Source organism: Myxine glutinosa, chromosome 2 (assembly GCF_964187855.1).
Source record: "Myxine glutinosa chromosome 2, kmMyxGlut1.1, whole genome shotgun sequence".
NCBI lineage: Eukaryota > Metazoa > Chordata > Myxini > Myxiniformes > Myxinidae > Myxine > Myxine glutinosa.
The window spans coordinates 165,775,963-165,800,843 of record NC_136262.1 but is presented as its reverse complement, the minus strand read 5'-3'; the positions used below and the strand labels follow the sequence as shown (position 1 = coordinate 165,800,843).

Sequence of the window (24,881 nt, the reverse complement as noted above, 5' to 3'; positions counted from 1 at the left end):
ATATCATTTTTGGCCCCATCTCTCAATGTTAAAGAATCACTTCAAAAAATTATACTCTCTGGATGTGGATCTTCACCAAAATCGAATCATTTTGACCGGGTCACACGCCCAAACTCCTCATTCAATTTCGTCCGAATCCAGCCACAACTTTTTGAGCTATCCTGTTCACAAACAAACAGGCAAACAAACAGACAGGGGTGAAAACTTCGTCCCACCTTTGGTGGTGGAGGTAAAGATTATTTTGTTATCATAGTATGTTATCATAACATTACCTTCATTTCTGCTTTGGCACCATTCAATATCACGCTTTCTTGAGTTTTATTCGATTAATTGGAGAAAGCTTTCAATTGTGCTGTCCACACACCTTCACACTACATTTGACATGAGGTATCTCATCATAGGATCAACATAATTTCCATATTTGCAGGTCTCCCCTGAGAAATTGGACACAATTTTATTTTTATCACCATTTTTATCCCGCACACGTGAAGCGAAAAGCGGGGTTAAGCAATCGGTTCATGTCCGTCCGTCTGTCTGTCTACAGACGTCAGTTTATGATCGAGGAACAACTTATTTAAATTGAATGTTGTATTTTGAACACAAACTGGAACATGAATCGGAAGGCAAGTCTGCCATTTTACAGTGCAGTACTTTGTCTCTGATTTTGCCCTGAAAGCACATGCATAGAGAGGAGTGAGATGTTATTTTTACTCTGTTTACCTGCCTGGTCGTCAAACAAAATTGAAAATCATTCCAAACAGGAAGCTTACTGTTTTTAAGGACATTATGAAGGACACATACACCAGGCATGCATAACTAATGTAACGTGTTGGAGAGGGTGGTGTATTAGACCCTGTGTCAACGGCAGTAAAATGGCGTTAACTTCAAGAATTCATTTATTTATACGACCCTTACAAATTTTTTTTTTTTTTAATTGATTTACATACTTGAACACTTTAGAACACAAATCACCTTCTTTACACTTTCAAACCCCTTCCGTTTAGCAGTGCTTGGATATGGATATGTAAAATTAGTTAGTGTTTCAGGGTGATGTTTAAGGGTGGTGTTTCAGGGTGATGTTTAAGGGTGTGTATAAGGGCGGTGTTTAAGGGTGGTGTTTAAGAGTGGTGCTTAAGGGTGGTGTATAAGGGCGGTGTATAAGGGCGGTTTATAAAGGCGGTCTATAAGGGCGGTGTATTAGGGTGGTGTATTAGGGCGGTGGTGTAAAAGGGCGGCGGTGTATAAGGGCGGTGTATTAGGATGGTGTTATTAGGGCGGCGGTGTATTAGGGGATGGTGTATTAGGGGATGGTGTATTAGGGGGTGGTGTATTAGGGGGCGGTGTAATAGGATGGTGTATTAGGGCGGCGGTGTATTGCGGTGATGTATAGGGGGGGCGGTGTATAAGGGCGATGTATTAGAGCGGCGGTGTAAAAGGGGGGCGGTGCATAAGGGCGGTGTATAGCACTAAACTTCTGGAATTATTTTTTTTACGATCTTTGAAATCATTGTTGTATTATAGTTGAAGTACCACATATATTTGAACACTGTGGGGTAACGTGTTCGATGAACTTTTTAGTATTATCATGTTATCTACCCACATTTTAAGTCCAGACATAGCTTTCCCTGTAAAGCACAATCATTTTCTAATGTATACCTCCAAGATTGGAATTTTTTTTTAAGAAACACCATCACAAACGATTGAGATACCTGTTTCGGTTGTTCTCAATTTGAGCCGGTAATTTTATGTTCATCCACTTTTCAGACCGGAATTGTTGGTTCAACTACCTTTTACATCTCCCAAATGGGTTTACACCTTACCAGGGTCTCGTCTCTCGTGGGACAACTTTTATAGACTTCCTATACTAAGTAGTACTTTGTTGTTCTAGATAATTAATTATTTATGATCTGTCAACCATAAGAAGCGATGATTAAATCCTCCACAATGCATTTTAGCTCACCCGATGTTCGTGCCTCTTCATATTATGACGTCATTTTGGTCACGAGCATAACAATCTTTGCATCAGCTTAAATATTTTTTTGAACTTTCCAGCTGAAATGAAAGTTAAAACGTTCGCATACTCAGTGGTATTTTTGTATCGACCTTGTCTGAGTCCGGGAGGTGGGCTGCTCGATTCTGATCCTGGCAGAGTAAGAGCAAAGACTTAAAAAATGGGATGTGATGCTTCCTTGTTTTATTCTCAGCCTTTAGAGGATAGAGCACAGGTGAACCTGGGGTGCCGGGATCTAGTAAGGAAAGGATGGGTTGGGGCAGGGGGCAGGGGGCGGGGAGGGTGGGGAGGGGGATTTCTTCGTAAAATGCCCCACTGGAGAGAAAAAGAGGTACCACTCGATGACAGCACAATTACCCAGAGTGCTCAAGTTACTTCCGCTGAGGTCAACAGCTGTGTTTGTCTCGTGTTAAAAGTGAAGTCGTGTGTGTGTGTGTGGGTGTGTGTGTGTGTGTGATTTGTGTGACAACCTGAGACTCCATACACAAAAACAACTGAGCTGGATGGAAAGTACGATTCAAAATAATCCACGCACACAATGTGACGGAAATACACAACGTGCTCATTGCCAGGAAAACCATTCCATATATTAACGACTTCCTGTGTGTAATACTAATACCCCTGCCTCAACCCTCACATTTACTCTCAAGCTGTGGAACCTGCCATGCAGGGATACATTTCCTGGGATACAAAGGTGTCAATAAAAGTCAGGGACAACTGTTTGTGGAAAAGGTGAGAGTAATCTACTCGGTGGCCAAGTTCAAATTTACAAGTTCCCTTACAGGAACTTCAATGCAGGAGGAGGCCATTAGGCCCAACAAGCCTGCACAATGGTTGCCAACCCATAGTTGTTTGTCTGCATCGTCTCCATTCAAGTGCTGAGCGTCAAGGAAGAAAGAAACTTGTCCGAGTCTTTGATACGATTTAATATGACTCAGCCGGGGTTCGAACCCCAGTCCTCCCAGGCGGACGCTCTAACCATTACATCACTTGATTCAATGTACACAATTCATTGTTTTATATTCCCATGTTAAATCACTTTAGGAATACCATTCCTTTATGGCCTCTTTTTTATGGCTTCCATTCCTACAAAAGGGGAAATCGATGAGAAAACAAATCTGTAATTCCACATATACGTATCCATTGTTGTCATTGTGTCCATCCATTATTATGTTGGATGGAGAATAGTGTCAGTGTTCAACAGATTATCAAATATCCAAAGGTTTTTTTTTTTGTATACAAGATCGAGGCTCGTGAAAGAGCGAATATTAATCGCACAAAAAATCAAACCGACACGTAAAACATATAATAAGGGGAGTGGTAGACAAGATGGAGAGAGTGGGGGAAGGACACAAACACAACATTTGAGGGCAGGGACATCGGGAGATCTGTGGGAGGGAGAGGGCTTGGGGTGAGGAGGCGTGGAAAGTGGGTGGGGGTTCATTTAACATTAACGACAATAAATAATGATGTACTACTGTGTGTTGCACATTTACAAACTCAATTCCATTGTCAATTGTTCTCTGTTTATAGATGTGTGCTTGATATTGTGGGTTCGCCTATTTTATTGCATCTCCCAGTGCCTGGTGTTGGCTTAGCGATTAGGGTGCCGGCTTGGGATCCTTGGATCCTGGGTTCGAATCCCAGTCGATCGCTGAATTTACACCAGGGGGGTTGACTCAGCCTGTCATCCTTCCGAGGTCGGCAAATTGAGCACCAGCTTGCTGGGATGAATGATCACGGTGTGTACCCCGATTTAGAATAGGTACACCGTATCCCTGCGCATCGTAAGAGGCGACTATGGGTTGGCGTCAGGAAGGGCATCCGGCCATAAAAACATTGCCTCAAACAGGGAACCATGATTGTTATGGGGTCCGCAAGGCTAACCCCCGCTCTAGCGGGGAAAATGGCCTTAAAACGATCATTCATTCATTCATTCCCAGTGCAAAAATCCTTTCCAACTCCACTGACCTCATTGATTTTGGAAGTAATATTCTGAATATTTCACAGTTGTACCAAGAGGTATTTTTGGATTGTTGTTACAAGCCTTGAATAGTTACACTACAGTTGTTGCAAAGTTTCCTGTTATTTATTTCAAGTATTTTGGTTTTTTAAAATTAATCAATTAATCAATTAATTAATTATAATTTAATAAATAATTTAATTAATTAATCAACCAATTTTAACGAACAGGTTTCTTCATGTTTTCATCGTCACACATTGCACAAGGTGACTGCATTATAACAGTTGGTGCATTTGACAAGTTGTATATATCGGAGTGATGGTGCATTATTATCCATCATACCTTAATGCTCGACAAACAAATATGTCACTTCTCTTAGCGTGGCCTAGCAGGATAGTCTCAGGGTATTTGCACTCCCCTCCGAGCAACTAGCCTGGGTTCCAATCTCACCCGGTTATATACTGTCAGCATGATGTTTTACATGCAGGATGGTACATCAATGAGTGCACTATCCCTTGGATGGACATTACACTGGGTGTCCCTATGGTGGATGCTAAAGATGTTATGGCGAGAAAGCGAGATGTCGCCAGCACCTTACTAAGTTCCAAAATAGCCTAGACGAATGCACTCTCACCTATGAGCTGTCTAGTCTAGGTTTGAATCCCGACTCAGCTATAAACTGTCATCCTGGCGTTTCACATGTGGGAGAAATTCATTAATGAGTGTGCCATCCCTCGGATGGATGTTAAATTGGGCGTCCCATCTCCCAGCATTAGTTATTGGACGTCAAATACCCCATGATGTCTTTCGTAAAGAGTATGTGATCTATCGCCGGCATGCTGGCCAAAGTCCCAAGTTCCTGCTTTAATATCTACAGGGGGCACCGCATCAGCGGCACAGCACCCCAGCATCATCCCAGCAAAAGATGCTGCATGCTGCCATTTGCTGCATATGAAAGAAGAAGAATTAACCAACAAAACCGAACACCATGCTTTGTATTTGACCGAAATCACTATATGGGAAGGACGGTGTTGATAGGGGTGCGGCTAATCATTGTCAGAACATAAAACATATTTTCCTACCAGGAAAACAATATGCTTGGGATGTTTTGTTGGAGCTAGAAGATGGATACTTGATTCATGCTCCCATGGAGCTAGAAGATGGATACTTGATATGCTGCTTGTAAGCAAAGGAAAGTATTTTGTCATACTTTTTTTTTTGTTTATTTGTTTTTTTTGTATGCAAGATCGAGGCTCGTGTAAGAGGTAACATTGATCACAAAAAAAACAAACGGACACATAAAAAAAACATGTATTAAAGGGAGCGGGAGACAAGATGGGGAGAGAGAGGGAAGCACACAAGTACAACAGTAGAGAACAGGGATATCGGGAGATCTGTGGGAGGGAGAGGGCTTGGGGGGAAGGGGCAGGGGATGGGGAGGGTGGGAGAGAGGTATAAAACACATGGACACTGCTAGGACTTCCAGGAAAGAAGTCGGTATTTAAAAAAAAGTGTATCTGGGGTGAATTAACGGGGGTAGAAAAGATCAAGGTTTTGGATGGGGGAAGATAAGAGATGGCGGTGAACAGCCGTTTTAAAGACCTGCATGGAGGAGTGGGATTGAAGAGAGTGAGGGAGTTTGTTCCAGAGGTGGGAGAAAAGAAGAATGAAGGAGTGAAGGTGAATAGTCCCGTTGGACCGAGTCTTGCTGAAAGTCTGAGCAAGTGCAAGTTGCGGAGTGCAGTGGCTGTGGGAATAGGGTGGGGTCTGGTATGGAAGGTGTGAGTCGGGTTGAAATCAGGTGTCATTTTGCTCGTGAGACTAACTGGCTGAGTGTATGCTCTTCCATACCTCAGCTTACCCATCAAATGCGCTACGTCCGCGACACAAAGGGACTGTGCCAAAAGGGACAACGCCCACACAATGTTGAAAACACTTTCCAATGGAACAGGAAACGGGAAATTCAACGCATTTAACTTTTTGCCAAATTTTGTTCAAGAAAAAGTAGCTTTTTTTTTTTTTTTTTTTACCTCGGATGGTGAGGTTGTGGATTACAGGTCACGGCTCGTGTACAAAATACCTGGAGCAATCGAAGGACGAACAGTCCAAGCTAAACAAATGGGGAATGTTGAAGCCTGCCAATAAGAGTTTCCCGTTCTGGGGCTCTGCCTTACATTCACTAAAACCTTTGTTGACTCCTTGGAGACTCGTCTGTGCCCTTGGGCAGCGGGGTTTTGGTAACCCAGGGATTCTGCTTTCCTTCGACAATTCCAAAGCCAGGGCCTTTTGCTGAAAATTAGCGTTTTTGGAATTGTCCAATGCTGAGATTATTCTTCGGCGGGTGTTTTCCATGGCAGATCACTCTGGGCTTTCCCCCATTGTTTTCTCGAAAGGGAGCCTGAGTTGTCGGAGATGATTTTGGGGCCTTTCGTGCGCAGAGCGAGCGCGGTTTGAATTCCAGGCGTGCTTCCTCAGGACCGCCGTAATGTTTAGGTCCTGTCTTTTGTATTTTTACTTTTCATTTCTTGATCTCCATCGTCTGTCACACTCATTCCTGTCTCTGTCGTAAAGATTCCCTCAAAAATACACGAAAAGAAAACATTAATATTTAACTTAGCCCATCCAAGAACACGAGGGCTTTGCGCTTTACGCACACGTTACAATTCTTTGATCATTTTGTTCAGCCTCAGATAACGAGGCTTTTGGAAATCTTTCCAGCTGTAGAAACCAGCTGTGTGCATTCAGAGCAGAGACTCTCACTGTGGCAACATAATCTTGTCACCAGATTCTGATACGGTCGGCCTGTTTTTAAAACCTGTGCCATCATATGATACGCCCTTGCAGCTGTGCAGGCAACCCACCAAATCGGCATGGGCACACGTTCGACATCTCTTATCCAGTGCAGTGGTAAAAGTGGTCTGCTCATGACCCACGTCACCCTCGTGCCCATAAAAGCATTCTTCGTGTGAAACCAGCGCAGTATGTGATGCTTCGTCCATAGTGTGAATTTCAACGGTCACGAATTTGTTTCGAAATTGTATAAGGTTAAATAAAGAATAAACAAAATTGGGCTGGGAAATTTTAATCCGACAACTATTTGTGATTTTAAAATTACACTAATTACAATGATAATAATAAAGTATTGCAAAACACTTAGCGATAATATTATCGCCTCGCCTTTGTTGGGGGCAACTGTAATTTGATGATTTCGACCAATAAACTCGACTTTATATTGATAAACAAAATTCCTTTCAGCTATAGAAGAGAAACTCAACCTCAAGTGTTCCTAAAAAGAGGTTTCCGGATAAGTGTTCCTTTAAAACCCCACTCATCTGCAGCATGGGATGATTGGTGAATGACACAACCTTAAGATAGAGCGGCACTCGGTAGAGCACATACCTCTGCCATGCTGAACAGTTTATGTTTTGTAACCCACTGATATAGTCAGGTTCACGATGTTTTTTCGTTCAAAATTTTTGGAGATTATCAAAACTATACATTTTTGGAATATTCAGAGCATGAGGAATCCAAAAATTCATGTTGGCATTTGCATAGACACCTTTGTGAAAATGAAATTCAGGACAGTGATGAAGATCTGTAAAAGCATATTCCTGAACGGTATAGACCTAGTAGATCCTGTGTATAGGACTTATAGTTCAATCTGATACTAACAAGGCTGCTTTCTTGCTTTACAAACCCATACCTATAACTTCAAAGGACTTGCAATATCATGTATTATGTAATACAGTGAGATCACAAATATAAAGACAATGGTTTTAAATCACCTTTGTTTGTTGCTTTTCTATAATCCTGATCACTATTTTGAGGCCTTTATTGGATTCCTTGACCCAGAAAACATAGGATTAGCATGTTTAATTAAGTTTCTGGGTTGACTAGAAGCAGAGATAGCGCAAAATATGTATTTTATGGTGGCCATTTTGAAAATCCAAAATGGCGGCCATGCAGGTGTCTGTGAAAATGCCAACATTGATTTTCGGATTCTCCATGCTCTGATGATTACAAAAATGTACAGGTTTATGTTACGTGCTCCTCCCCGACCCCCTGGCCACGGTGTACCTCCGAGCCCCGAGAGGGGTCACGGCAGAAAAATGTGTTATTCTGTATGTCAAAGATCTAAGGAGAAGACACCCCAATTGTTACTCACAAACAAATATTGTATTAAGATCACACAAGAATAACAGTACAACAATAATAGTATTCAAAACAACATGCATTTTAAGGCCATGTTCCCTGCTAGAGCGGGAGTTAGCCTTGCGGTCCCCATGACAATCTTCTCCATTTTGCCCTATTTTCTGCATCTCTCCTTGTTAACCCCCTTGCCCGCATTTCTTCTTCGACCATCTTTAGCCAAGTCTTTCTCGGTCTTCCCCGTCCTCTACTTCCTTCTACATTAACTTCCATCACTCTTCTCAACCAGTCACTTTCATCCTTCCTCAATACATGACCAAACCATCTCAACCTGTTCCTCTTCACAGCATCAATCACAGGCAATATTCCCATCATCTTTCGCAATTCATCATTTGTCTTCCTCTCTCTCAACAATACTCCGCACATCCATCGAACCATTCGCATTTCCACTCTTTCCAGCCTTTGTTGCTGCTCTACGTTCATTACCCATGTCTCGCTCCCATAAATCATAACACTTCTCACACATGCAGCATACACCTTTCCCTTCAGCTTCAGCGACACTCTCCTCCTCATCAGCACGCCACTCAGTTCCCGAAACTTCTTCCATGCACATCTCACTCGAGCAACCGTTGCCGAGTCTGATCCACCTTCTCCATTCAGCATGTCTCCGAGGTAGCAAAATGTTTTCACACCTTCCAGCTTCACGCCGTCTCCAAGATCCAACTCAACATTTCCTCCATCTGCAGCTCCCTCTGTGCACACCTTACATTTGAATGTAGCTGCCACACTGGTTAATGACCCTCTCAGACCACTACATTTTTGATGAACCCACTCAGCACACATTGTACATTGAATGGAGTTCACTCCGACACCCTTCCTGCACACAGCACACGGCCACTTCCCAGTTCTTTCCACCTCACCACATGCTTTACCACTTGCCATCACCTTTGTCTTTCCGATATTCACCTTCAGACCTTTTGTCTCCATACATTCCTTCCACTTGTTCATCTTTTCCTTCAGTCCATCCATACTTTCCGCAATCAACACCAGATCATCTGCATACAACAACTCCCACGGTAAACCCTCCTTTACGGTCTGAGCCAGCACCTCCATCACAGCTACAAATAGTAGTGGACTTAGTACCGACCCCTGATGCACTCCCACCTTCACCTCAAACTCACCACTGTTCCCGTCCTTCGTCCTTACAGCTGTGCATGCTCTTTTGTACATTGCCATCACTACTCTGATCAACCATTCCTCCACTCCTAACTTCCTCAATGCCCATGTCAATACTTTGCGTGGAACCCTATCGAATGCTTTCTCCAGATCAACAAACCCAAAAAACAACTTCTTCCTCTTATCCATGTACTTCTCCTGCAACTGCCTCACAATGAAAAGCGCATCTGTCGTTCCTCTTCCTGGCATAAATCCAAACTGCATTTCGTCGATCTTCACTTTCTTCCTTATCCTCCTCTCCAACACCCTTTCCAATACCTTCATTCCATGCTCCAATAACTTTATCGCTCGGTACGAGCCACACTCCAGAGGGTCACCTTTCCCCTTGTATAGAGGGACGAGGGTACTCAGTTCCCAATCCACTGGAATGCGGCCTTCTTTCACCACCAGATTACAGATCTCTGTCATTCTCTTCACACCCCAACTTCCTGCTGCCTTCAACATATCTCCCACAACTCCCGTCGGCCCTCCCGCTTTTCCACTCTTCATTGCTTTTATCGCTTCCTCAACTTCCTTCTCAGTTATCTTCTCTGCTGGTCCTAAAACTGGGTTACTCTCTATGTTGCCGTCCCATTCATTCTCTGTATTCAACAGCATTTCCATATATCTTTTCCATCTTCCTTTAATTCCATCTGGGTCGACAACGATTTGTCCCACTTCATCCTTCAAGCAACTCACCCCCATCACATCACACCTCTCTTTCGCTATGTGCTTTGCAATCCTGAATACTGCTTTCTGACCCTCTTCCGAATCCAAGCGTTCTCCGAACATTTTCCTACATGCCTCCTGCGCCTTTGCTACCTCTTTCTTTGCAGCCTTCCTGGCTGCCTTATAACTTTCATGCTCTGCTGTTTCTGCTCCCGTACCCTTCGCCTTCTGCCACTCTTGGAACTTCTTCCTCTTCTCGTCAATCCTCTTTCCAACCTCAACATCCCACCACCATGTTTCCGAGTGCCTCGGTGGTCCTTTTGTCCATCCACATACCTCACCAACGGCTCCCAACAGACTAGCTTTCATTGACATCCAACCACTTCCAAGCTCAACCACATCATCCTCTACCCCACTCAGCCTCTCTTTTAATGCCTCCCTTACTGTCACCTCTTTCAACCTCCACACCTTCATTCTCGGTTGGTACTTCACCCGCCGAGCTCTCCTCGCACCTTTCACCCTTATGTCGCAGACAACCAAGTGGTGCTGTGAAACAGCCTCCTCCCCCGGGATCACCTTTGTGTACCGGAGGTGCCCCCTATCTCGCCGACGCACCATCAGGTAGTCAACGGTTGTCGTCGACCCACCTGACGTGTATGTAACAAGCTTATTGTCCTCTTTCTGGAACTGAGTATTACAAATCAACAAATCAGCTCCATCAGCAAACTCCAAAATCCTTTCACCTTCTCCATTTCTCACACCATATCCGTAACCCCCATGAACTCCCTCAAAACCATCCATACTCCTTCCCACAATCTCCATTCAGGTCTCCTCCCACCACAACAACTTCCTCATCTTTCACGTTTTCCATCAGCTTCTCTATCGCACACCAGAACTTGTCCTTCTCTTCATCGCTTCGACCAACCTGCGGAGCATATCCCGAGATGACGTTCACCAAGAGCTTTCCAATCATCATTTTCACCATCATCAACCTATCACTCACTCTAGTCACACTCACCACACTGTCTACAAACTCCTCAGAAAACAGGACACCAACACCATTCACGCCCTCCGGGCACCCTTGCCACACAAACTTGTATTTCTGTCCCTGCCTACCCTTCACCATTCTCACACCACTTCCCTTCCATCTCGTCTCTTGCACACAACATATGTCCACTCTTCTTCTGACCAATACTTCCACCACTTCTCCTGATCTCCCTGTCATTGTCCCCACATTCCATGTCCCAAACCTCAGAAACCGATCTCCACTTCGGGCTGCACCCTGCCCATATGTACTTGTGATTGTCATGGTTCTCTTTTTGAGGCAATGTACCTATATGTATTCAAAATAGTATTTTCAAATAATAGTATTCAAAAGTACAATCAATATGTCCTATGATGGTACCATCAGTTTTGTAATATTTAACTCACTGTGCTCCAAGTGAGTGAAACACGAACATTCCCCAATGTCTCTTATTCCCGGCTTCGAGACGAAATTGTTTTGCTCCAGCGATCGCCAGAACGAGGTCCAATCGAGACCAGAATCCCGTGCGGATGGCAAATACAGTCACACAGCCGAAGCTGCACAAAGGCGCCCTCAAGGCGCCTGGGAAATCCAAAGGCGCCCTACAGGCGCCTGAGAGATCACACCCTCGGGTATGGACTAAGTAACCTTCAAAAAGCCACGTCACACACACGCCCCAGATCGACGTCTGCATGCGGTGAAACTGGTCGAAAAGAGACGAAACCGCGAGCGAAGCACAAGTCCTGCGCGAGTCAAAATGGCCGACGACCCGGTCTCGTGGCACACGGCACGGCGATGATTCTCTCCTGAATCGATCGCAAAACCTGACACGCAGGTTGACCGCTCACAGCGATGACAACTCTGTCGTAGGAATCCCTTTCCCGGAAACCCGAAAGTTCACTAGTGACTCTGGCTCGCCAACGTTCGCTTCAGAACCTGGAGCAACTCGGCTTTCTTGTCCGACTCATTCGCTCCGCCCTCTTTCTCCTCTTCTTCCTCCTCGTCGTCCGGTTCCCGACCCGGGTTCCTGTTTCTTTTAACATTAACTTTTTTACCTTTTGAAAACAGTTCCTGGACAATAAACCTTTTGAAAACAATAATAGTACATGGAATCAGAAATATTTACAGTGGATGCAAACCACCACAACGGAAGTGACGAATCCCTAACATTTGCTAATCTCCCAAAATTTTGAACGAAATTATATTTGTTACCATAGTGAACCTGACTAATAGGCCAGATCTGGATTCGGACCTGAACTAAAATCAAATCGGCTTGTTCTTGTCACCGAACCAACTCATCTACCAAGTTTATTCATAACTCGTCCACAACATTTTAAAATATCATGTTATATAATCGCTTTTCGCCATATCTCTCAATGGTGAAGAATCACTTAAAAATTAAATAACTCTCGTATCCGAATCCATATTCAGATCTTCACAAAAATCGAATAATTTCGTCCTTGTCACATACTCTACCTCTCTGCGAAATTTCGACCGAATCCGTCCACAACTTTTTGAGATATCTTGTTCCCAGACAAACCGACAGACAGACAGACAGGGGTGAAACATATCCACCTTTGGTATCGGAAGTAAAAACAATACATAAGCTTCACACACTTCGTTCTTTTGTGATTTCATTAAGGTTCAGATTAGCTACGGTGCCAAACACCACGTATGGAATTTTCGCACCGGTCAAGTCAGAAAATGGCTGCTGTCTTCCTATAAACAACCCCGAAACAAACCGTCTTCATATAAACAAACCGTCTTCCTATAAACAAACCCGAAACAAACCGTCTTCCTATAAACAAACCGTTGACTCCTTTTTATATAAATTCTCCATCTTCTGCATGGCTGATCACAAAATTTATTTATTATCACCGAAAAATTTATTATCACGATACAACAACCTGCTTATCACATTTTCCCCAGATGTAGAGAATGCAAAGCATCCCATCTCCTGACTTCCTTTAGCCATGTCATGTGATTCATATTTGCCTGTGCCAGTAACCTGAAAGACGTTTTCTTTTATTCATCCATCATCTAAAGTTACCTTGTACACATAGTTTAGAGGGATGAAAGAACAGCATGATCTGGCCATTTCTAGATTAGGCATTCCTTCCTCTTATCTCTTGCCTGGAACATGCACCTGCGGTCGTGGTGTGCTTATGCACCAGAAGTCTGGTTTATAAAGAGAACAGGCATGGCAAAAAGGAGGTTAAAAACAGACTTTTTCATGAGGGCAACAAATGTATCGAATTGTTTATTTTTTTTGGAAGTAGACATTCTGTCTTGAGGGTTTGACCAGTTCATTCCGGGGAGGAGCTTCTGCTCCTCGCTGACCAAGGCCAAGAAGTCCAGAACACTTGTCCGTGGATGTTCCCTTTCGGGGTGGACTGGATTGATGATGAAATTATCTTCCTGGTACTGTCTGCGGTACAATATTTCAGGGATCTCGGGGCTGTAACTCTGTGAAGCTCATGCCTAATATGCGAAGCCTGTGCAACTGTTTGGCCAAAATAAGTTTTTAAAATTTAAATTGTTCTTGACTACCCCAGAACTATTTTGAGTACCACCAACAGGTCAACTTGTAGCCTGGTATTGGCTTAGCTGTTAGGGTGCCGGCTTGGGATCCTAGGATCCTGGTGCTCGAATCCCGGTCGATTGCTGAATTAATACCAGGGGGGTTGACTCAGCCTGCTCATCCTTCCGAGGTCGGCAAATTAAGCCCCAGCTCACTGGTAATTCCCTGTGTCGTAAGAGGCGACTAACAGGGTTGGCGGCAGGAAGGGCATCCGGCCATAAAACATTGCTTCAAAAAGGGGACCAAGGTGCCCGGAAAAAGGCCAACCCCTGCTCTGCGGGGAAAAATGGCCTCTAATGGTGTTTTTTTTTTTTTTTAGACAGGTCAACTTGTGGCACGCATTTCCATGCATGCAGCAATAGCTGGTGTGGCACTTGCTTCCTCGCATCTAGGACAGTAATGGGGTTTGATATCAAGAGGCAATGGCCTATATATCCCTAACCTGATGAGGCAGCAGGGCGCAGATCGTGTCCCATCACAGTTTGTTAGCAGCAATTGTCGCCTTCCACACAAACACATTTTCTCTGCCCTGCTGGTCACCGGTTAGGAGGGTTGCAGTGAGGAAGGATCAATTTAACGAAAGGAGCACACTGACCCTAGATGTGACATCACTCTGACGTCATACACATAGGTCATGCCGACACATCACCTCACACTAGGATGGCATCTGTGGGCCACTCAGGTCTTCGAAGACTGAGATTTGTGCCTTTATGGTCTCAAATAAATGAAGCAGTGCCGCCGATCCAGATTTCGCCCTCATTGTGGGCTCGTTAGTAATCATCAGTGGCTAGGATTATGGAAATCCTATCCCCTTGGGGTAATTTTTTTAAATGAAGGGTTCACCTATCACTCGAAGGTGTGGGTACAAAAAATAAATTATGGGAAATGGGATACCTATTTACATCTCTCTTAAATTGGGAAAGGTTATATGTTTCTGGGAAACAGGATGCAGGGAGGGAATTCCAGAGTTTTACTGTGTGTGGGAATAAACCTGAAGTATATCATACTGTGTTGACCTTGGGTTTACGATTTGTAGCCCACTGATAGGCAGGAATTAGGGGCTGACAGGATGGCCTAGAGGTATCCACACTCACCTCTGAGCTATCCTGGGCTCCCGACCAAGCTATAAACTGCCATCCCATTATTTCACAGGCAGGGTGCTTCATCAATGGGTGTGCCATCCCCCGGATGCATGTTAAACTGGCATCCCGTTTGATAGGATTTCCTGGTGGACCTGAAAGATCACATGGTGTCTTTTGCGAAGACTATGTGAGCTATCTTCAGCACCCTGAACAAATTCCAAATCCTGCCCTAATGAGCAAAGGGAATTGCATGAGCGGCGCAGTTGCTTTATTGGCCAATGATGCTACCCTGCCACCTTGTGCTGCATCTGAATTAAGAGGAAGAAGACCGGATCTGCATACGGACCTTAACCAACATCTAATCAGCTTGTTCTTGTCACCTACCCAACTCATGCACCAGATTTTGTCATAATCTGTCGACGTTTTGAGATACCGTGCTATATTATCATTTTTGGCCTCCTCTCCCTCAATGATGAAGTCTTCTAAAACTAGAGCTTCCAGGGAAGCAGAACTCAACTGAACTGACTGGACAACTTGAAAGTAGGTCAGTTGTCTGTACTAGATTTGACTTAAGATAGCAACCTACCTTGTGTGGTAAGAGTCTCACACACCAAGTTTGATCAAAATCCATAAATATTTGTGGACGTTAAAGTCTTAACGTCGTTTCGGAGCTGAAAACAATATGGCGGCCATTTTGTGACGGATCGGGTTGGAATGCAATAGCAACCTACCTTGTGTGGTAAGGGTTAAACATTCTAAGTTTGATCAAAATCTGTTAATATTTGTGGACGCTAGAGTGTCAACGTCGTTTTCATGACCAAAAACAAAATGGTCGCCTAAGTCCGCCATTTTTCAACGGATCGGGCTGAAATGTAATACCAACGTGGTCCTTGGGGTAAGGATGCTGCATGTCAAGTTTGATCAGAATCGGTTGATATTTGTGGACGCTGGAGTGTTAACATCGAAAAGTTAACGGACGACAGACGACGACGACGGACGCCGGAGAGTTCAGTATGTGATGAACTCAACTGGACGGTAGTCCAGTTGAGTTAAAAATACAAAAATTCGTTCACCAAGTTTCATCCAAATTTCTCCATAACTTTTTTAGATATCCTGCTCAAAGACAGACAAACAGACAAACATCCTCCATCAAAGGGGTAAAAAAAACAACCTCCATCCACTTTTGGTGGCAGAGGTAAAAAGGTGAGGAAAACCAATCCTCTTAACTAGAGACATTGTTTCCACTCATTAGCAAGTTCGTGGAATCCATCATCACAGTTTACATGAAATTGTTCCTTTCCTCCAACGACCTCATCTCAGATCATCAATTTGGATTGAGATCGGGTCACTCTACATTGGACGTAATGCTTCTATACCCTCCCAACGATGGATGGAGGCCATTGATGTCAGACATGAGATCAGGGCCGTCTCTCAAGCTTTCGATACAGTTTGGCATTCCGCCTTACTTTCCAAACCAATGGCATCCACTCTTGGGTTACTGACTCCCTCCACTCTCATTGCCAATATGTGGCCCTTTCTTAACCTCTCCCTGTCAAGGCTGGAGTGCCCCAAGGCAATGATCTGAGCCCCATCCCATTCCTAATCTTCATCAACGATCTCTCTGACTCTCTGGAGAATCTTAGTCATATATTTGCTGATGACTCCATCCACCCTCTGTTGGTGCAGCCTCTTCCCTCTCTTCAGACCTTGACAAAACCACAAGCTGGTCAAACACTTGGAATATGTCTCTCAATCTTGACAATTCTCACACTCTCACTGTCTCTCTCCGAAAGGACCATATGGAAAACCATACCATCGACTCTCTTAATAATCCTCTTGAAGAAGTTCAGTCACTTAAACTATTGGGTCTCCCTCTCAGCCATGGTCTTTCTTCATCTTCCATCGTGCAAAGTCCTTCCTTGGCACACCTGAACTCTTATCCACCTACAAGACTTTCATCCGCAGCTTTTGAAATGATACTCTCCCCTCTGGGCCGGGGCCGGTGTCCCTGCCTCACACATTGTTCAGCTTGATGCCATAGATACCAAAACCTTTAAAGATTATTGGAATCTGCCACGATGAAGCTAACTATATTGGCCTATCGCTTCACCATCACAGACAGATTGGTCATCTCACTGTCTTATACCGCCTTATTTCTGGTCTTGCACCCTCTGCTCTTTCCGTACTTTGTTCCCCCCTTTCCCCCTCCTTCCCCACCCCCGAGGTTCTGCATGGAACACACGCTCCACCATCAATCAATCCCTTTCTGGTAAAACTACCTAAATCCAGGATCACCGCTCATCTTCACTCGGTAGTTCCTCTTTTCTTCCTACCTGTGGAACCAACCTCCACATTCTCTTCAGTCTCATTCTTCCCCCCAGGTCTTCAAGTCAGCAAACACCATCTTAGATCATCCCCCTTCAAAGACCATTATATTTTCTACATCTATTGAACCACCTCTTCCTCCCCCATCACTAAATTTCCAGTTTTTCCTTCCTGAGAGTTTGCTTCTGTATCCATCTTGTCCACACCTTGTACTCTCCCCGATCCCTCATCATTACCCGCATTCCTTGTTTGTCCGTCTCTATCTGTTTTGTCGCTCGACTCCGCTGTCGGTGTTTTGCCACTCTCTTTCTATTCTACCTTTTGTGCTGTTGCATCCTGATCCGCTCTGTGCTCACTCATCCACGAGTCTTATGTTTGTACCGCATACAAAAAAAGAATAGTGACTCGTCCAATACTTGTTCACTTATTTTTGAAGTGAAAAACTTGATCAACATTCTTTTTCCCCCTCGGGCTCAGGGAAAAGCTGGTATGTAGAAGGACATAAAGAGACATCAATATACTTTTGCTTGAATTACAAGGACAGTAGTAAACAATCAACAAATCAGCATCAGACATGGGATTTGAAATCAAATTATGGATCACAGCATCCAGCACATGTGTTCCGGTGGGAGCAACCAAACCGGCCAAACATTTATTGTGTTCGTCCTATGATTCAGACTAGAGAGAAATCAGAATAAACATGGTGCTGAGTGGGAAAGGATCCTGCTGTTACACAAGTGGCTGTGATGATGAAAATGTCAGGAAGCATCCAGCAATGGATACTCGACAACAACTCAGCCTTCCTGTAGAGCCGCAGCGACCTGTACATTTGGATCAGAAACATACATCGGCCAGGATGCCATTACACATGTATGCCAAGAGGAAGGGTGGATTGAGACAACGACATTGAAGAAAAGGAAGGGAAAGACAGTGGAGGTTGAGACAAAGTTTATGCATCAAACATACAGGAAGTGATGTGGACTGGGAGGGTGGGGGGGAATTCTGAATAATTACATGTCCATTTAATTGTGAGCTAATCAGGTGTAGTGCTGTGTTGTAGTGATTTTTTTTTTCTCATAGAGATCCACCATGGAAGAAACAATCTCAATACCAGGTATGTTCACCTCCAGCTGCAATCACTGCATTGCACTGTCCGTATGAGCACTCATGTCTGAGTCCGGGATCCCACACCCAAAATCAGCTCTTGCTCCAGCACATCAAGGGTCTGTGGCTGTCTTGGCAAGATTTGAATGCGACGATCAATGATATCCCAGAGATGTTCAATTGGATTTAAATCAGGTGAGATGGCAGGTCAGTGTGTCATGACATTAACGTTGGCATTGACAAGAACGCTCCTTGTTCGAATGGTCCTGTGAGCAGGCATACATAGGATTCCTGGACCATGATGTTGAAGGGTGTGGAACACATATTGCTGTAAGGCATCATTAATACGAGTATATTGATTTGCTGTCAGATTGCCAGGGATACACATCAAGTTGTTGTGAAAGGTTTCAGCAATATCATGCTACAACCTGACACCTCCATGTCCAAAATTTGTGGCTTCCTGGGCACAAACTGGGGCAGTAGACCATCTTCTGTTGACCCGTGCACAGCCATCATGCCTTTCAAGGAAAAATCTGGAATTGTCATTGTCCATTGTCCTTGTCCATTGTCTCCATGTCCATTGTCTCCTTGACAATGGACAATCTGGAATTGTCATTGTCCATTGTCCATTGTCTTGACCATTGTCCTTGTCCATTGTCTCCATGTCCTTTGACCATGCTGTTTTGACCAATTTATTCATGCTTGGATGTATTGCGGTTTAAGTTTTGGACACTGAACATCACAATGAGCACAGATCCCTGCATAATGGAGACGCCTCAAGACATTGTTGACAATTATCCAGTTGTCCTGGGAGTGTGTTTGCAGCACTCGGGGCAGTTTGAAACCGATTGCTTAGATGGGTCATGCAAATGTATCGGTCCTAAGTGGTCGTCGTAATACTGGAACGTCCACTTCTTGGCACATCTCTTGTTCCAATGCCTTGATACTCTGCTCTGCGGTCACAGACAGTTCTTATACTCACATGCAAGAGCCATGTGACATGGCTGATAGAAGACCTTACTTCAAGGTGTTCAATGATTTCATGGCTATCATTTTATAACAAACACAGCATTGCAATTGATTGAGAATGTTATCAGTACCTCATGTCACCTCTAAAAGCATAAGGGTGCATGAGTTAGTTGCACATTTTTGACAATTCTTGCATAAGGTAATTATGTTATTTTAAAACTAGCAATCAGGTGTTCTACACATCCCTCGTGTCACAACGCACATGGAATGAACAATGCAACAGTCCTTTAACAATTACATTACCAAATCTACATGTTCACTTTTTATGGTAGAGAGTGTGTGGAGGTACAAATATATAAATATGGCTTTATGTTCCTGGGTGGGTTTGAGGGTGGAGTAGCAGCTGAAACCCAAATGCTATCAGGTTCCTCCTGATGATTCTATGTTTGCTCTTTGCTTATTCTGGTTCCTTCTAATGACTCCAATGCAGCATTTGATCTTTCATTTGATTAAAGTACATAAACAGTGTTTTCAGAAAGTAATCACACCCCTTGACTTTTTCACATTTTGTTGTGTTACAGCCTGAATTAAAATGGATTAATTTGGGATTTTTGTCACTGATCTACACATAATACCCCATAATGTCAGTGGATTTTTTTTTTTTTTTGAAATATTTACAAAATAATTAAATATTAAAATCCAGGAATATCTAATTACCTCCACCAACAAAAGTGGATGGAGGTTATATTTTCACCCCTGTCTGTCTGTCCGTTTGTCTGTAAACAAGATATCTCAAAAAGTTGAGGATGGATTCGAACAAAACATGGCAGAGCAATAGCATATGTGACAAGGACGAAATTATTCGATTTTGGTGAAGATCCGGATCCAGATCCGGCTGGTAGAATTTTAAAAGTGATTCTTCACCATTGTGAGATTGGGCCAAAAACGATACATAGCAGGATATCTCAAAAGTTTGTGGACAGATTTGAACGAAACTTGGTGCAGAGGTTGTGTGTGTGACAAGGAAGAATCGATTCAATTTTGGTGAAGATCTGAATTTGGATTCGGATATGAGAATTATTTAATTTTTAAGTAATTCTTCACCATTGAGTGATAGGGCTAAAACCAACATATAGCAGGATATCTCAAAAAGTTATAAATGGATTTGGACGAAACTTGGTGGACAGGTTGTGTGTGTGACAAGGAAGAATCGATTCAATTTTGGTGAAAATCCGGATCCGGATCTGGCTAGTATAATTTTTTAAGTGATTCTTTGCCATTGGGAGATAGGGCCAAAACAATATATAGCAGGATATCTCAAAAAGTTGTGGACGGATGATTTTGATTGAATGTGATTCTGTATTGTGCTTTTCTGGTCAACTCTGGGATACAAAGTGTAAACTGTTAACCTGGCGGAGGTATGCTCTCTACTGAGTGCCGTTCTCGTTTACATAAGTACTCAACCCCCTGAGTCAATACTTCGTAGAAGCACCCTTGGCAGCGATTACAGCTTCGAGTCTTCTTGGGTATGTCTGTATCAGCTTTGCACATCTGGATTTGGGGAGTTTATCCCATTCTTCGTTGCACATTTGCTCAAGCTCTGTCAAGTTGGATGGGGAGCATCGGTGAACATCAATCTTCAAACCTTTCCACAGATTTTCAATGGGATTAAAGCCTGGGCTTTGCCTGTGTCACTCAAGGACTTTAACGTTCTTGTTCTGAAGCCATTCCAGCATTGCTTTGGCTGTATGCTTGGGGTCATTGTCCTGTTGAAATGTAAATCTTCGCCGTAGTCTAAGGCATTTTGCACTCTGAAGCATGTTCTCCTCAAGGATTTGCATGTATTTGGCTCCATTCATTGTTCTCTCTATCCTTAAAATTCTCCCAATCCCTGCCACTGAAAACATCCCCATGGCATATTGCTGCCACCACCATGCTTCACGGTAGAGATGGTGTTAGATGGGAAATGAGCTGTGCTCGGTTTCCACCAGATGTAGTACTTTGCATTCAGCAAATCTTGTTGCAGGATAGCTGTTGCCCCGAGACCTCTCTCACACAGCTGTTGAACAAACCACGTCTGAAGCATGTTCAAATAAGTAGTGTGATTGACACTTGTATAGAAAAAAATGTGGCCCTATCAAGTGATCTTCTGAAATTGCTGCCCACATCATGACATGAAGAGGATGCTGTTCAATTTCCTCATAAAAATGAGGATTTTCTTTGCACCAAAAATAAACATTCCTGGATTGATTGCTGAGGTAAATAGCACACTCATCCAAAGAAAATACGCTTCATCTTGATTTAATAGTGGAAATCGCTGCAGAAGAGCCTTGCTCTAAATCAAGTCAATCAAGGACACTCCCAGTTGAAAAAGCCTTCTTCTCCCATGCCCGCATTGTGTCGCGCGTTGGAGCTGCTTATCGAACCTCTGCGAAAATCTTGTCCTTATGTCTTTAAAACTTGCTCCTTCTCGCGCGGTCGTGAACCTAAATACAAGTAATCAGTCTCTCTTCTATCTTGTACTCACTGGTGTCTGTCATGCTGAAGCCGTACCTGGAAAACAAATAAAACAAATAAGTAACAGAGGACACACTATTATGCATAGGGTCTTTGTGGCCACTTTGTACATATTTGAGCCATGTGTGTTTGTTCTAATTTTCCAGCCACATTTTTTGACCCAAGGGACTCAAACTTGCCATGAAGACTGTTCACTACCCCAGAGTGGTTTTGTACTATAAACCTCCCCTCCTCATCCCTACCCATTCCCCACCATGTGTGTTTGCTTCCATATACTGGGTATACCCTTTCACCCATGGGGCTCACTCTCACTTGGCATGGCATGAAGAGTGTCCACTCCCCCAGAATAGTTTTGCACTTTGCCCCACCTCCTACTCCAACCCCCACCCACATTACCCCCATCACCCACCTACTGTGTGTTTTTGTTCTGATTTGCCGGCCACACCTTTTGACCCATGGGGCTCAAACTTGCCATGAAGACTGTTCACTCCCCCAGGGTGGTGTTGCTCTGTAAAACTTCCCCCAAACCCATTCTCCACCCTCCCCCATCCCCACCCCACATCCACCCCTCCCACCTCTTCTAAATCTATTTCAACAAAATTAATCTATATAGACAAGCAGAAAAATTCTATATTTTTACATCATTCATTCTTAAATAATCTTGCCAGCGTACCGAACAATGTGTGTGTAATTGCCGATGCTAACAATGTAATAGACATCTGCCTCACAGCCACATTCATTAATTTACACCGACTAGTGCAAAAGCCTGTTAAAATGACAGGTGCCCATTCTATATTTTCATATCATTCAGCCTTGAACATCCCTGCATTTATTTTCTGGATGTACCGAACAATGCGTGTGGAGTTGCCGACGCGCAAGTGCTGATACTGGAAGGAAATTCAGACAGAGTAGCGGAATAGATGTACGCCAACACTTTCACCTTCCCCCACGCCCACACACCCACTGACACACAACCCCACCCCTTCTCATCCTCACCCCCAAACTCAGGTTTACCTGGGAAACCAGGCATCTCCCCCCACCCCACTTTCAACCCCCATGTCCCCTCCCTCTCCCCTCACCAACCCCCTCCACATTACTCCCAATCCCCAATCCCACCCACTCCCCCACCCCTCCCAGCTCCACATATACTTCTATTTCCCGGGCATCCATAGAACAGGTATCTCAGCTAGTATATATATATATATATATATATATACAGACAGTATAAATGCACGATACCGCTACCTCTAACACTTCTGAACTGGAATGGTGACTATGAACCCCTGTACCACACCAGCACTTGCTGTGTGGGTCCTGACCACCTTGCATTACCAGTTAATTACCAGTTAATAAAAACTTTAGGTTGCACCTAGAATGTACATTTGTACTAAAAATGGTTATATATTTGAGGTATTTGCACTCACCTTAAAGCTGTCTTGCTTGGGTTTGAATCTTGATCCAGCTCTATCACCTGGTGTTTTGCATTTGAGGTGATGTATCAATGTGTGCTCCACTCATAAGAAGCACATTAAGCCTGAGTATCCATCTGCCACCACTGGTCGTTGGTGGATGATAAATATCCCACAGTGTCTTTCATGAAGAGTAGGCAAGTAATTGCCGGCATCCTGAGCAAATTCCAATTCTTCAAACATCAGACCTGGCCAGCCAGTTCGTGAAAGACCTGGGGAGAAATAATTACCGGCCTCTCCCATAAAAAGGTGGGAACAATTCTGGCCATTGAAATAAGTTGCGGTAGTCGTCTAAATGCTTATATTTTCAGTAATAAAAAAAAAAAACTGGCATTTGTTCTACTGTTCATGTGTCTTGTTCATAGATCTTGATGAGAACGCCACGTATCTACTTTACTTGAAAATTTCAACTTAAGAAAGCTTCTAACTGTTACTACATCTCATATCTCACCTTGAATATTTTGTCTAAAGCAAATGGAGAGTATTAAAACGAAGGTTAAACTCCTTGCTATAAAAGTGAGCATTAGATGGGAGAACAGGCCTGCAAACCTCCGCTCTACTTCTTGTGCAGTGAGAATGGCAAACCTATGCTTACTACTGGCAAAGACAAGGAAGTAGCAGCAACTACCACGGATACTGGAGGTCAGCTTCGGAGTGCCAGCGAGCTCAAGCATAGAACAGAGACAACCAACTACCTCCTCTCATATCGTCAGGTTTCTGCAGAATCTCGTCAGGTACAGGGCTTTCAGGAAACCTTGGTATCTAATGTTCCACAATTGAGTTTTGATTCTTAGTAATTTAAACATTTTCCTTTATTTTTGGATTTTTTGATACCTTAGAGTGTGGAGAAGTTTGAAATGTATATCAATATGTTTATCTTATATTACGAGCAGAGTAATTTTATCATTTTCCTACAGTTCTTGAATATTACATCTTAGGCAACAGCAAAAGTGAATCTGTGTCTGCATTTTCTCTCAATAAAGTGCAACGTTAATTTGTTTGTTGTAATGCAATCAATACCAAATGTGTGGAAGCTTATCTTTGCCTCGTGTTCTACCCATTTACACAATGATTGGAGGCTCAACTATTGATATAATACCAGACTAAAGACTTACTTTTGTTTGAAATACACTGTCGGATTCATAATAAAAAAGGGAAATTAGATGGCAGAGATTAAGGGTGTAGTACTGGTGAACTTTCCAATATGCCTCTTTTTAAAAAAACTATGTTTTTACGGTTTAGATTCATACGTATTGTACAAACTCATTCAGTATTTCCTTTAAAATATCTAATGTTATCTTTACACGCAATTTACAAGAAATATAATATTTTGCATGAAATTTGTTATAACTTTAATTTGCATCATTCTTTTGGGCTGAAATTTGGACAGGATATTCAGAATATCACTTCCTTTAAAATGATGAAGGCTTTTGTTTATAGGAGTAGCCATTGTGGATTTATTGAAGGACAACCAAGTTTTATCTGGTAATTGGCATAATTAGCTAATTAGTGAACATTTGACATAATTTCACAAAATCCTCTCATCAGGTAGTAAACACATGTATAATACATGTACCAAGTTTTGTGTGAAAAGAACGATAGGTGACATAGAAGATAGAAGTAGAAATGTGTTCTTTGTTTTTCCTTGTTTTTTATTGACGGTCTAATTTATGCAAATTATATGCATGCAATATGACAAAGAAGCGTTGAAACTGGTCTGAGTTAAAGCCAAGATTATATCTTTCAAGAAAAACTGAAAATTAGATATTAACTTGACTTTGTTTTTGTGTAAAGGCCTCTCAA

The 24,881-nt window shown here is 43.2% G+C and overlaps 1 protein-coding gene across 2 annotated transcripts in view; it reads left to right on the top strand.

The window, feature by feature from the left end:
• The window catches only part of LRRC49 (leucine rich repeat containing 49), a 328,874-nt gene that overhangs the window by 300,275 nt on the left and 3,718 nt on the right, over window positions 1-24,881 (top strand). For both annotated transcript variants that reach the window (XM_068106816.2, XM_068106815.2), the window contains exon 16: window positions 23,650-23,812. In XM_068106816.2, the coding sequence (XP_067962917.2) occupies window positions 23,650-23,812 (163 nt within the window). The remainder of the gene's footprint in view (window positions 1-23,649; window positions 23,813-24,881) is intronic.